This window comes from Anarrhichthys ocellatus, unplaced genomic scaffold (assembly GCF_004355925.1).
Source record: "Anarrhichthys ocellatus isolate YVR2014 unplaced genomic scaffold, GSC_Weel_1.0 scaffold10, whole genome shotgun sequence".
NCBI classification, from domain to species: Eukaryota; Metazoa; Chordata; class Actinopteri; order Perciformes; family Anarhichadidae; genus Anarrhichthys; species Anarrhichthys ocellatus.
Window position 1 is genome coordinate 3,571,644 of NW_022280040.1, and position 13,519 is coordinate 3,585,162.

The following is a 13,519-nucleotide window of genomic DNA, read 5'->3' on the forward strand; positions in this document are numbered from 1 at the left end:
TCTCTCTCTCTCTCTCTCTCTCTCTCTCTCTCTCTCTCTCAGAGAGACAGCTAGAGCCTAGCATTCTGTGCTATCCCTCCCTTTCCCCATCCTGCGACATCCTAAAGTGACTGCCAGTGTTAAAGATTCATGAGCGTGATCAGCTTTCAGTAAATGGGGGAGGGAAGGGAGGGGTGGCGAGAGCTGGCTCCTGGTTGCACTTTAGAGCCATTACCTTGCAGTGATTCTTTTAGTGAGACTTGGTAGCAGACAAGGTGCATACCTCTCCTTCTACCATGTTTACAGCATCTTGTTTGTGTGATTTCAATGGAGTAGATTCACCTCGAGTATACTGAGTAACCAGATAACTGGGGGGGGGTAAATGTCATTTAGCTGACCGTGAAAACTGGACAGTCCGAGTAGTGACACCCACGCTGATTACAACGCCTCTGTGAAAAAGGCCCGTTACCTGTTTTTTTTGTTCCCCCGTCTTCCTCTACTGTCTCTACACTCTCCCTGTCAATGATCTGATCCCTCTATAGGTTCTGAGTCACTGACGTCTGGTTTAATGCAAGGTTCAACGTTTCAAATTCACAATGCTCTTAATCTCTTTCAATCCGTCATCACGTTCCTCCCTCCATCTCCCAATGCCTCCCCACTGACCCAAAACCTAATATCGGAACATCTGGTTCAAGGTAACGGCAGCTGTCAGCAAGGCCACAGTTCACTGCAGGACCCCCCCCCCCCACCCAAGTTGCGTTCTGTTGAAATTGATATTGTTTTTAAATGCATGTTTGTCTTTAATACCATCTGACACGGTTCCAACATGTTTCTGTGTGTTTTGGCTCTCTCAGCACTTCTTCTCACCCTTGCATATATTACTTAGAGATGTAAACTTGAGAAGATGTGAATCCTCTGGGCCCCTCCCCCGTCATGATTTCCTCTTCAGTTTGGGGGGGAAAACAAACAGCCAGTGTTGCAGCACACCAGAAGCAGTCTTTATTGGCGCTTTCCCGTTTTTTCTTGCTTCTCTCTCGGGGCCCGTTGTGCCAAGAAGCCGTGTGAGGACAGATTACACACCAGAGAGACATTGTTCAGGGCCCCACTGTAGTTTTGCACTTTCTGAAAGAGCCCCCCTCCCCCGTTATTATAGTGCAGGAGACTTCAAACACTTCCCCAATAGTGTTGGATGTAATTTAATGCACAGTCATGCCCAAGTTCCAGAAGCTCTGGGTGTGTCTTTCTAATCAAAGCCCTGCTAACCCACATCATTACAGGAATGGCACACTGGCACATGCCCTCTCCCCTTGGCAATCAGACACAGACCACCCCCCCTCCCTTATACTATGACTGGAATTGGTGATTCAGTGTTTTTGAAGCCCCCCCTCTCTGGTGATTTGCATGTAGCTTGGCTCACTGTGTGGTTGTTAGCTGAATTTCATTAAAGAATAACTGTCTAGTAATAGTAGCTAGACCTGAATGTTAGAAGGGGTGTCGCAGCTTTACAGCGTGTGTATTTTAATAAACATTAAAAGTTAAAACAGAACTGTCCATTATTAGCTTTGTAAGGTGTATGTGTATGGTGGTGTACCTAATAAAGTGGCCAGAGAGTGTATATCACAAGATTGGAAAATGTATGCAAAATCATATATGTAAAAAAAAATATGAACCTGTCTACACATCACTAGTTTGGATCAGGGTTACACTGCAGAGAATGTATAGTGATGATCTTGTCTGTATGAATTTGCTAAAAGGCCCTCACAGTCACACCCAACAAGTATTGCTTGATAGCCCAAAATATCAATATACTCCCTTTTTCTGTACTTGTTTCTTTTTAATTTGGGAAATAACTGGCTAATTTATCAGCATAAATGTATTCCACGTTTTCAAAATCAGCAGCTGATTTCCCTCTGACCACGAAAATTCAGAGATCAAGATACATTTTTTCGTTTACGTCACACTGACGCAGCTCAACATTTGCAGACCAAAACAGGCCGTGGAGTCTTTCCATCGTGGACATATGAAAATTTGGACAATAGCTGGATGCTGCCCGTCATGACCATGCAGCCAACAGCACCGTGTCACCATGTTGGCATATCACCTCTCAGGCCTCACAGCTGCAACGGTTCAGTTAAAGGTTTAAGAGAGTGTCATGTACAGGTTGTACCAGCTGAGTTTGACAGAAGAAACGGTGTCGTCCTCGGCTCTCCGGGCAGCGGCCCCTTGTTGTTTCTGCATTCCTACCTCGCCAGACTGGTTGGCTCCAGCTCGGTCCTGGAGAGTCTGCTCTTGTGACACCTAAGACATGAGCAATGACACACCTATGATCACCTCCCTCAAGTGCACCCAGTGCTTTCAAAGTCAATAGATTTTTCAAACTTTAACTTGTCTATCTTTATAAATGCATATCTCTACGCTAGGGCCAGGCAATATATCAATATTGTGATATGAGGCTAGATATTGTTGGATATCATAATATGGAGTAATAAGTGTCTTTTCCTGGTTTTTAGGGCGTCGTTACATTACAGTGATGTCATTTTCTGAACTTACCAGGCTGTTCTATTCTTTACCTTTGCCCACTTAGTCATTATAACCACATCGCTGATTATTATTTATCAAACACAACCTGTATTGCGTAAACATTTTGTAAAAGCACCAATGATCAACACTACAATATCGTCGCTATACCGTCATCGAGGTATTTGATCAAAGAATATCCTGGTGTTTGATTGTCACCCAGCCCTTCTCTTTGCACACCGAGTCCTGATAATAAAATCTCATTTCTAGTGAATCGGTCTAATAAACGGGTTCAGATATTGGAAAAATCCTCAATGTTGTGTTGCGGAGGCGGCACTGTGCTTATTACAGTGGTTTAATAACAGAACCCTTCATTTAGCCCTATGAGTCAGTCACCCAGATGGGTGAGGAGGAAAACCTGTAATGAAGTGAGAAGTGTTGAGTTCACACTGGCAGGGCTGACCTGTCGGCACACAGATATACAATTATGGCTGCCGTCTTTTAAGTGTGTGTTTGCGTGAGAGCGAGCGGGAGAGATGGGAAGAGGTGTTTACTACACTTATGTAAGTGGGGGAACTTGAGCTCATCCCAACTGCGAAGAGTCAAAACAAATGCGCGGAAGGCTATCTGTTCCAGTGAACGTCATGTCCCCAGCGTCATTTCCCGTCACATCTTCGTTGTGGACTTTCCCAATGATCGTCAGGCTGCCAGGGCTTTGCCAGCAACAGCAAGCAGTTGACCAAACAAACTGTAGATAGCAGTTCATACTTCCAAGTGTAAAATGAAGCCCTCATTTTTTATGATCTTCCATATTTTCATTTGTTTACCCTTCTCTCTTTACCATTTTTTTACTATAATAAAAATGTGATTATGGCCCTACCATTCATTTTTTTTCTAGCTTTCATTCCTAATACTTGTCTGAACAATGATTCCACGCCGTCTGTCTAACATAAGGTAGCCTGAAATGATGATGGGCCGTATGTCTCGACTTACAACACTAATGAGCTAAATGAGCTGAGGGCTCGATGAACTGCAAAACGTGAGCGATGCCCTCCAGAAATTGACAATCAGTTCAATGTATAATGAATCCTCTTCCCCAACCCCCACTTACCCTACATCGCTCTGAGTCAATGATATCTGCACACGGCACAGGTGCACCAATGGAGCCTCATCAGCCACGTTACCACAGCTTTTCAATGTCGCTGGAGCAATGAAATGTAGTTTTTTGAAATGTTTTTCGGGTTGTGGTAGTGTTTTCCTCCATAACACTCCTTCCTTTATGAAATGGGACATCAGACTGTACGTTCTATCTTTTTTAACAACACTGGTTGTTGTGCTTTTCTTTTGCTATCGTTAAGTGTGAGTGAATCATTTATATGCACGTGTCCTACTGAAGAGATGACCTTATCCGGCCTAAACACAAAACATGTAGAGTGCGGGTTTCTGGCACAACTTCACCTACTTCCTAGGTGCACGGAGAAGTTGAACAATAATAACATTAAAGTTGGTCTCATATACTTTCAGTGTCGCTGGAGCATGGAAGCAGCCTGCTACCATTCACTTCTGCTTCATTTCCACCGCATGGTGCAGCTCGACTCAGCTCACTTTTTGGCAACAGGTCCTTTTCTAACACCAGCGCCCAGCTGCTTATATCTGCCTAGAGATCCATCGCTAGTCTTCCCACGTGAGGACCGGACACCCCAGCAACAACACTGGCCTGCCAGCCCTCTTGCCAGGCAGTCTGACTGTCTGTGTTGGTGTCATTGAGACGTGCCTGGTACTTCCAGTCTCTCTTCTTTTCTTTTCTTTTTTTTTTGTCTCAACGTACACTGACCCATCATTACTGCCATGTCAAGGAGACGAAGGCAACCAATCACATCCGTCCCCGGCGGGATGAGCCCAACCAATCGGGTCTAGAATCCCCATGGTAACTTGTGCTGGAAAGCCCTGGCGCGACCAATAGGAACGGAGAGTGCCACTTAGCTGTGCGAGTTTTAATGGCCTGTTTCTGTTGTCATTAATAAAAGCACACAACCTCTGCTATAAGAGACCGTTGTAATGTCGGCGGAGAGCACCACGTAACGACAACCCGATGCCATGAGAGCGTAACGCAAAGGACACGTGCACGGCGATGTTTGTGTTCATCACTTATCCCGCACAACTGTACAGGACTCGAGTCACTTATCAACAGAACAGTGGGGACGTGTTTTACCCTTCAGAGTCTCCTCTGCCTCTCTAGCCACCACTGCTGTGACTTCATCCGTTTGAGCACAGACCCTACTATGAGCTTAAAGTAGGTCACTCAAGGCCAGGAGGGAGCCAGGCTCAAGTTTGCATGGTCACTAGCTCCCTTTTTATTTTAGTTTAGCCTGCTCCTGCTAAGCTATGCTATTCCTCCCTGCTCCAGGCCGTGCTGTGCTCTGTTGTGCATTATGTAATGGCTGAGCAGCGAGCGGTGTTTGTCACCCGTTTCCATGGTTTGAGTGGCTGAGAGTGTATCACAGCACGGCCTGCCCTGCATCGTGCTGGGGGGGGGGGGGGGCTTTATTTTTCTCTGTCTCGTTTCCCTCCCTCTGTAACCCTATCAAAGCAAATGTCTGCAGATCATACACCGTTGCAAGGAGAAATTATTCCCATGCATATGTTTTCAGACCTCACTGTTTGTTTTGAAATAGTGTTCACATCTTTCACGCAGCAGATATCGTCCTCGATTGAAATCCAAGTCCATTAGCCGCCATTAGAATTTTTGGGTGCAGATGATGTTGGTAATTAATAAGACATTGCTTTGATCAATAATTGATTGTCTTTCATTAAGTAGCATGAAGTTCAGCCGGTGCCGGCTCTCAAAGTAAGAGGAGTGGAATAAAATATAGGTTGGTGTGTGGATGCTCGGCATCTACAGTGGGACACGTCTCCAAAGGCTCTCAAGTTGTTGTGAATGTCTCTACATTGATTTGGATTAGGAACACAACATCAATTCATAACCATAACCATTGAAATTGCAGAGTAAGCCCTCGGCCAGCTTGTCACTTTAGGTCGCGCAAGTAACACAACATGAATTCGTACTTAAGATCTCGTGCTCTGTGGCCTGATTTCAGAAAAAGCAGACGAGATATTATTGTTACAGTTCATTTTTTTGAGTGACTTACAAATCACTGCAGGTGAAGCGATCTCAGAGGCACTCGGTAAACAGGGACACATGTTGTGATTATAAACCCCACTCTGCTCTCACTGCGGGCTTTTGCCTGGTATCGTGTAACGAATGGGCTTTTCTTGGTGCGTGGTTGAGCGCGCAGTCTGGTGCTGTGGGCAAAGCGCCGTGTTCTCATTTCAGCGTCTCTGGGGAGAGCCGCACCATCAGAGGGAAATGATTGAATCTCTTCCTCCGCTCCATTTTCACTCATTTCTCCTGGAGTGGATCAACCTGTGCCCCCAGCGTGTGTGTGTGTCTGTATGCTGTATGCAGATGCACATGTTGGCAGGCTCATACACTGACAGTATATAAGTGGTTTTCCACATAATTTTGCAGTCAATCCATCAAATTTCGTATGCGTGTTTTCATAGATGTGTGTGTTCCTTCTTTTTTCAGACGCTGATATGCATTGAGGATGAGTGGAGTCGGTGAAAACCCATCTGACCCTGCCCGGGCAGAGTCACGGAAACGCAAAGAATGTTCTGCCGAACTTCTGGGACCCAGGTAAGTCCTCAAGCCAAATGGCAGATTTCTCCCACAGGAAGACGTTTCTACTTGATTTAATTGAGCACACTTGAACGCGACGAGAGAGGTTTGAGGGAAATACATTTTCATTTCCACACAGCAATCGTCAAGTTCAGATGTTTTTATCAGAAGTGCGTGGTCAGCAACTTGCTTCAATGACCGTTGCTTTCCAAAATTGCCCATTGCCAAACCATTTATTACCCATTAAACAAAGGCGATGTCTGACTTTTGAAAATGGCGAGAATTAGAATCAAGCTCCAGCCACTTATAAAGTATTTTATACTCGCATTCTAGTAGTTACCAAGAATGGCTCTATGATACTGTGGCAGCTAACCCCGGAGCACTGTTACAGTCTGTACAATAAATCTGCATAATTTATCTGTAGAAGAGCATTAAAGAACGAGGGTTTTCTTTATTGATGTTGTGCTCCGTGTTGGCACAATGAAGAGGCCTCGAGATATATTTCAAGCCATATGGAGAATCGTTGACCCCTGCCTTGTCCCTCTTCTGACTCCTCTCCATGCCAAGGCTCGCAGTAGATGTTGTCTTGTGGCAGCTATAAAAACGAGAGGGCTCTTCAGTCATATCAAGAGACGTGTGCGGACACTCATCCATGGTGTAGTTTTATAAATCTTCTTTCCTGCCCTGCTGTAGGTTCTTTCATTCTGTTTTTGTGAGAGAATTGCTCCTTCAATATATGCAATTTACCCAAATTTTAAACATCCTTTTTGTGCTTTCCATCCCTCCTGCTGTTACCACCTCCGTCATCGCTTTCTCTCACCCCAGTCTCTCTCTCTTTGTCTCTGCAGTCCGAAGCGGAGCAACGAGAAGCGCAACCGCGAGCACGAGAACAAATACATCGAAGAGCTCGCCGAGCTGATCTTTGCCAACTTCAACGACATCGACAACTTCAACGTCAAGCCCGACAAATGTGCAATCCTGAAGGAAACTGTGAAACAGATCAGACAAATAAAGGAGCAAGGTACAACCTCTAAAGATTTGTCTGTTGAAGAAAAGGTCAAAGGTGACGGGTCCCAAACAGAACAACAGTGAAAGGAATACCATTACTGTTCAGCTGGGAGCATTTATTTCATAATATCTGTTTTTTTGATGACATACAACCTACATATACAGCTTAGTCTAAGTGAATACCTACAAATGGATCTAACACCGGTTTGAATTGAAGCTACTTGTGCTACAATATCGTGGATATGCTACGGATGTGGTTGTGGTTTTAATGCTGCAGCATAACCACAAGTGGCACAGGTGGCACCGTGTTGGCAGAAGCATCGGGTCTAATGTCATAAATATTGTGCTTTGGGATCTGGTCCACACACAATAATTGATGTTGTTACTAAAGAGCAGCACATGTGATTTAATGTTCCCTCCATCACTTCATCATGTGGATGAACCAGAGCAGTTTTTTTGTTGGCTGCCGGTCTTTCCCACTTCTACCCTGAGCCAGAACATCAGGCGAATGGATCAGCCTGTTCAGTTGTACTTGCCAGCTTCTCCTTTTTGGTTCTCTTTAGCAATTAGTTGAGGTCTGTGTTTTCATGTTGGATTTACCAGACCAACATCGACAGTATCATCAGGTTTTTTTCGGTCCAAACATAGCAAAAAAAGAGTTGTAGCTTTCTTTACGTAAACATCAAGGCATATATTAAACTGTTGTAATAAGCTTGTGTCGCGAGAGGACCGACGAGTGGACCGACTGATGTCAACTTGTTTTATGTGACTCACAGAGCCAAGCGTTATGTAATGGTGAGCAATGTGATGCAAGAAATCACACACAAAATTCTGGCTACCGTCTGACCGTCCCTCCCTCCCCCCCTCCCCCCCTTCTTTTCCTTTCCTCACTCTTGTTTTTTTTTTTTTTACACGAGGCTAGAGTAACATCCCCCGGCTGTGTCTAAAGGCATGATTGTGTTTGTGCAGCAACCTCTGAGGGGAAGGGCTAAACACTCCAGCGATAGACACCTTTTCATCGCTAACACGGAGAGCTTCATCTCATCTTGCATGGTTCATGTCGAGTCAGGGATGCACTGAACGCTCACGTAGATGTTTTGATACTCAAAGTCACTTCACCACCACCATGTGTTCTTTTCATTGCACATCATCTGCCATCTGTTTAGTGTGGTTCACAATCTCTCTTTCCATAGGCTTGTTATTGTCGCCCCCCCCCCCCGCCCTGAGAGCATCATTACTGTGTGAAATATATACTCAGTTTATGGCGACAGTACTGAATGTATTAAATTACACAAATGTGATTTAATAATTCTCACTGATGGGTGTCACAGCCCTGCAGAGACTATGATGGCCTTTGAAAGAGTGGCCTCCTACTGAAAGCTGTTAACTCGTCCCTGTTTGTTCCTCTCATGCAGTCTGCACACAGATTCCCTGATTGAAATCGGGGTGGAGTTGTGCGCTCAGCATAGGCTTATGCGTTCTGTTTTCATCTTGTTGCTTCTTAATAGTTGATGAGTTATATCTTTATAGAGCTTATAAAATACGGGCATCGTCAAGCGTTTTACAACTCCCTTTACACTCTTTAACGGCTCGCTCGTGCCGACGCAGCTTTCACAGGCTGCAGGGTGACACACACAGTAGCTGCTGAGCTGCAGCTAGTAGATAGTGAAGTACATTATTTGTATTCATTATAACATATGTGAAAAATGTCGAAAAACACACCACTATGTAAAATACAAGAGAGAAGAAAAGAGTGTAAGGCCAATGTCTTGACAGTTATAGATTATGTAGCAGACATGACCCTGATAAATAATCACTTCCTCCCGCTATCTGTGGCACAGTTCTGTAGACGGACGGAGAGCCAGTGAGGGCTGCACTGACTTTGAGTGATGGGTCTGTACCCAGGGCAGCTGTGCTGGTATACTGGGCCCCGCTGGGCCTGGAGGGGTCCTGCTGATGCGCACATCATTAATGCTGAAAGAGATGAATGTGGGTCTGTGCGGTGCTGCAACGAGCCCACGGAGGGGAAACCTGCATTTGTGTCAGTGTTCACACATCTACACCCCCCTCAAACAAAAAGAAAGGAGGACATGATTTTTGTTTGCTTATCGCCACAACATTCTCTCACCATATGGTCAGTCCTCTTCTTGGCATGGTGCGACAGTTAAATGTGTGTGTGTGTGTGTGTGTGTCTCCCCCCCCCCTCCAACAGCCCACTCATATTCCGCCTCTCATCATCATCTCCAAAAGTAGGACAGCCTACGCTCTGAACATAAGGCTTCTCTGCATGGTTATTAACCCAATCACTCACATGGACAACTGCACAACACCACAGTGCAGGTACAGGAGCTTACAGGAGGCTTTAATTACATTAAAAGGTTTATGGCAGCACCTTTGAGTCCGCAGCACAATAAACTATGTTCGTGGTGTTGAAACATCATTGTGATGCAATGAGTCACGGTCCAGTTATGAAAGGGTTTATGGTCAACTCTTTGGGTTAGCCTTTGCCGCCTGACCACATAGCAACAACTTTGCTACTCTATTGGGAGCGAGAGTTGCTCACACACTGTCACTGTCTCCATAATAGACCCCTTTTTTTTTTTTCTTTTTTTTTTTTTTGAACGGGACAATGCAATCCATCCAGTGGCTGCCACCAGCGTGGCAGCTGCGTGCTCTGCCACGGTCCTTTTACAACGACCTTTCACTCGGCTCGCTGCTCGGGTTCAAGCCACGCCGTTTTGACGACGGGACAAAATGTGTTTGCTTTACAGCCGGAAAGACACTGGGTTCAAAGTCTTGTCAACGAGTGACCTCTTTGAAGTATGTGGGTCAATGTCAGAGCGAAGCAAAAATGGTTTCACTCATTTTTTGACCTGCATGTTTTTGTGATGTAGTTCTGTTCCCCGTAACAACGGAATGCCGTCACCTCGTATAACTGCAGGGGAGGTTTTATGTCAACTTCTTAAGATTGAGATCCACGTTCTCTCGAATCAATCGTTTGTTTCTGTTTGCCTCTAACCTTTCTGTCATTGACTTTTCTGTCAGCAGAAAAAGCTGCAGCAGCAAATGAGGAGGAGGTGCAGAAGGCGGATGTCTCATCAACAGGCCAAAGTGTGATTGACAAAGATGCCTTGGGACCAATGATGCTGGAGGTGGGTCATCTTTGCTTATTCAGTGTCATATCGAGATACTGAACACTCACTCGGGGTATACTCCTCCTCTTTGAACCAAGATCGGTATATAATGAAGAGTTCTGTATAACAGAGAACAATCCAAAATGGGTCACACTCGGTCGTGGTTGTGTATGAGTGTAGCTGTGTGGCGTAAATGCTGCCAGCATCTTGTATCTGCCCCGGATTGGCTGTAAATCACCAGGCAGAGCAATGGCCTCGTTGTCCTGTGGAGGGCCACTGAAGTGCTTACGTATAATGGGAAAGAAAGCAACAGCCCAGCGAATGAATCAGTTCATTGAGCCTCCCCTCTCACTCACTTCCTCCCTCCCTCCCTCCCTTTCTCTCTCTCGCGTACTTGTTCAGTTCTCTTTTCTCTCGCCCTCCCATCTTCCCTTCATTTGCTCCTAGATCTGTCCTGTCATGGAATATTTATAGCTCTCCTGGTCCAGCGTCACTGAATCGACATACTAACTCGCTGCTAAATATAGCCCAGTACAGCCTGCATGCTTTCCCATCTGTCAGCCGCCCCCCCAAAACACAGCGATCGGCCATTCACACCCCCGCCCCGCTCCCCCCGTCGTCCCCCCCCCCCCCCCCCCCCCCCCCCCCGTCCGTCCGTCCGTCCGTCCGCCAATCCCGGGCTCATTATGGTATGCTCTGAGGAGGTTGGCTGTCAGCAGGAAATGCGCCCCGCGACCCTCTTCCAAGGCTCTCTGCAGCCCACTCTCATGCGAGCGCAAGGAAGACGGAGAAAGCCGCGAAAAAAACAAAATGTGCTGTCGTTTTAACCCTCGGGGGGGGGGGGGGGGGGGGGGTCAAGTCTTCTTCTATCACATGACTGCTGTGGCATGTGCTTTGCATTCCAGGTAGATTGCTCCATATGGTTGCTGTTGTGTGGTGTGACAACATTGTCAGACAATAGAAGGGACAAGGGCTGAGATACCAGTGCCAATATAATACAAATACAATAACACTGACTTTGATATCTTACTTTGAAGAAAAACACAACTTTCTTTTGAAAGCTCTTTTGGTCTTTTAACAAAAGAAGCCAAAGTGATTGACGCCCCTCCGTTAAACATAGTTTAATCACATGTAATTGGATGAGAACTTTGCCTTGAAAATACATAATAAATACTAAAATTATATCACTAAACATCTAATCCAAAAATAAGTCAGTTTGATGCGAGATTTAGGTACTTGACACTTTTTGATATTCAGTGCTACGTACACATTTGTGTCTATACTAAAAAACAAAAAGTCCTAAGTTCAATAGCGAGCTCCACAAGAGACCTGTTTGAATTGTTTTTAACGAGACCGTTGTGCTTTGTCATGCGGAAAATACAGCGTGGTTAGCAAGAATTTATGTGAAGAGAGATCCTGTTTGCAAAGCACCAGTATCGTATCATAAATAACAGTAACACCAGGAGAGGGGAGGAGACCTGACCCTATTCCCTACAGCATAACAATTCACTACCCACTGTACATTTGCTGTGGGAGGTTAAGCAGCATAGACTTATACAGCAGGAGGCTGGGAGCAAAATGGAGCACGGTGAGTGTGGTGCCTCATAGTGTATTCATTTAGAGTGTCTTCATTTGTATCGGCTTTTGTCACCTCCGTAGTGTATATTTAATCAGGGCCTTATAAATGAAGGTATTGGCTAATGGCATTATTCAAGAGCCTCTGGAAGAAGGCAAGAGTTGGCACGAAAGAGTGTTTGCTCTGTTTATGTTTGCCCTACTTGTCCAGTACGTGGCCTTCCTTCACACGGGGTGGACTTGCACAACAACCGTGTTGCATTTTGGAACCGCTGCGCTTCACGCAGTGATGGATGAGATCCCCCGTAAGTCTATTTTCAGCGGGTGCTGTTAATGCAGGCAAGGGAAAAGTTATGTTCCAATGTGTAACACGGGATATATGACTTCGCTACACCCCAAAAAATTGAGCCCGCTGGTTTGATTGCGGCGTAGTTGCAATCAAGTCAGGGTGGGGAAACCAAATATGCAACTGGCAAATATGCATTATATCATGAAATATATCAAAATATTTGATTCATCTTCATTCATGTAATGTAAACTGTGGGGTGTGAAGGTAATGATTATTTAAGCAAAGGCGAGGCACGGACACCTTGGCAGTAGTCCCTTATCTCTTATCTGGCCACTAGATTTTACGGCTTTACAACCACCAGAATTCCCTTTTAAGAGCTCTGGGTGATTTGATGGCCTAATTGACACCATCTTGTGTGTAATGGCCAACCTGGGGCTATATTCATTCAATTAAGTAGTGCTCCTCCACCACGTCCTCCAATCTCTGCAGGCACATGCCTCTATCCTGCTTTCTGTCAGACACGACCGAGCATCTGCAGGAGTGATTGATGTACCCAGCACACAGTGCACCAATTGCCTCGTTTTTTAACACAACGTAGATGTGCCGCATATTTACACAACTTGATGGGAATTACCAGTGAATTATCAAAACACTTCCTGGAAAAGTTTTCCCTCCATTTTTAGAACGTGTTTCTTTTGACCACGGTCGGCCAAAGGTACACATACAACAGAAGAACATCTCTGCGTTCATGTCTGGAATTTGGGCTATGTACGAAATCCTTTGTAAATCCAAATTTAGCTTGAGGTGCTGGATGTGAGAGTTTCAAACTAGAACAGTAAAACTATCCCAATATACGATGAGTGGAGAAATGCATGAGGAAGGATCAGGCTTTTAATAACCTACTCGGGTTCAGTGGTGTAGCAGCTAGTCATCAGCCAGTATTACTGGGAAATACAAGGTGTCAAGCACAGTTTTACTCAAAAACCCAAATTCAAATAAACAAACTTGCCTGCTCTGAACTTGTCTCTTACTTTTCCTCTCCTTCTCTCTTCCAGGCCCTGGACGGCTTCTTTTTTGTGGTGAACATGGAGGGTAACATTGTGTTCGTGTCTGAAAATGTGACCCAGTACCTGCGCTACAACCAGGAGGAGCTAATGAACACCAGTGTCTACAGCGTGCTGCACGTCGGGGATCATGCCGAGTTCATCAAGAACCTGCTGCCCAAATCCCTCGGTTAGCCTCCAGCTTATTTTCCCTGCCAGCCTTTGCTTTGCTCTCTGTCTCTCTGTTTTGTTTTTACCTGTCACTTTGTGTCTCGCCGTGTCACTTGTGTTCCAT

At 45.3% G+C, this 13,519-nt stretch overlaps 1 protein-coding gene across 7 annotated transcripts in view; it reads left to right on the forward strand.

Moving 5' to 3' along the window:
- Positions 1–13,519, forward strand: part of ncoa2 (nuclear receptor coactivator 2) — a 53,052-nt gene that overhangs the window by 15,378 nt on the left and 24,155 nt on the right. For 5 of the 7 annotated variants that reach the window (XM_031849886.1, XM_031849883.1, XM_031849885.1 and 2 more), the window contains exons 3-6: positions 6,086–6,193; positions 7,024–7,196; positions 10,229–10,335; positions 13,237–13,414. In XM_031849886.1, coding sequence (XP_031705746.1) covers positions 6,105–6,193; positions 7,024–7,196; positions 10,229–10,335; positions 13,237–13,414 — 547 coding nt within the window. In that variant the 5' untranslated portion in view covers positions 6,086–6,104. The remainder of the gene's footprint in view (positions 1–6,085; positions 6,194–7,023; positions 7,197–10,228; positions 10,336–13,236; positions 13,415–13,519) is intronic. The other 2 variants (XM_031849887.1, XM_031849890.1) reach the window with 1 other exon arrangement.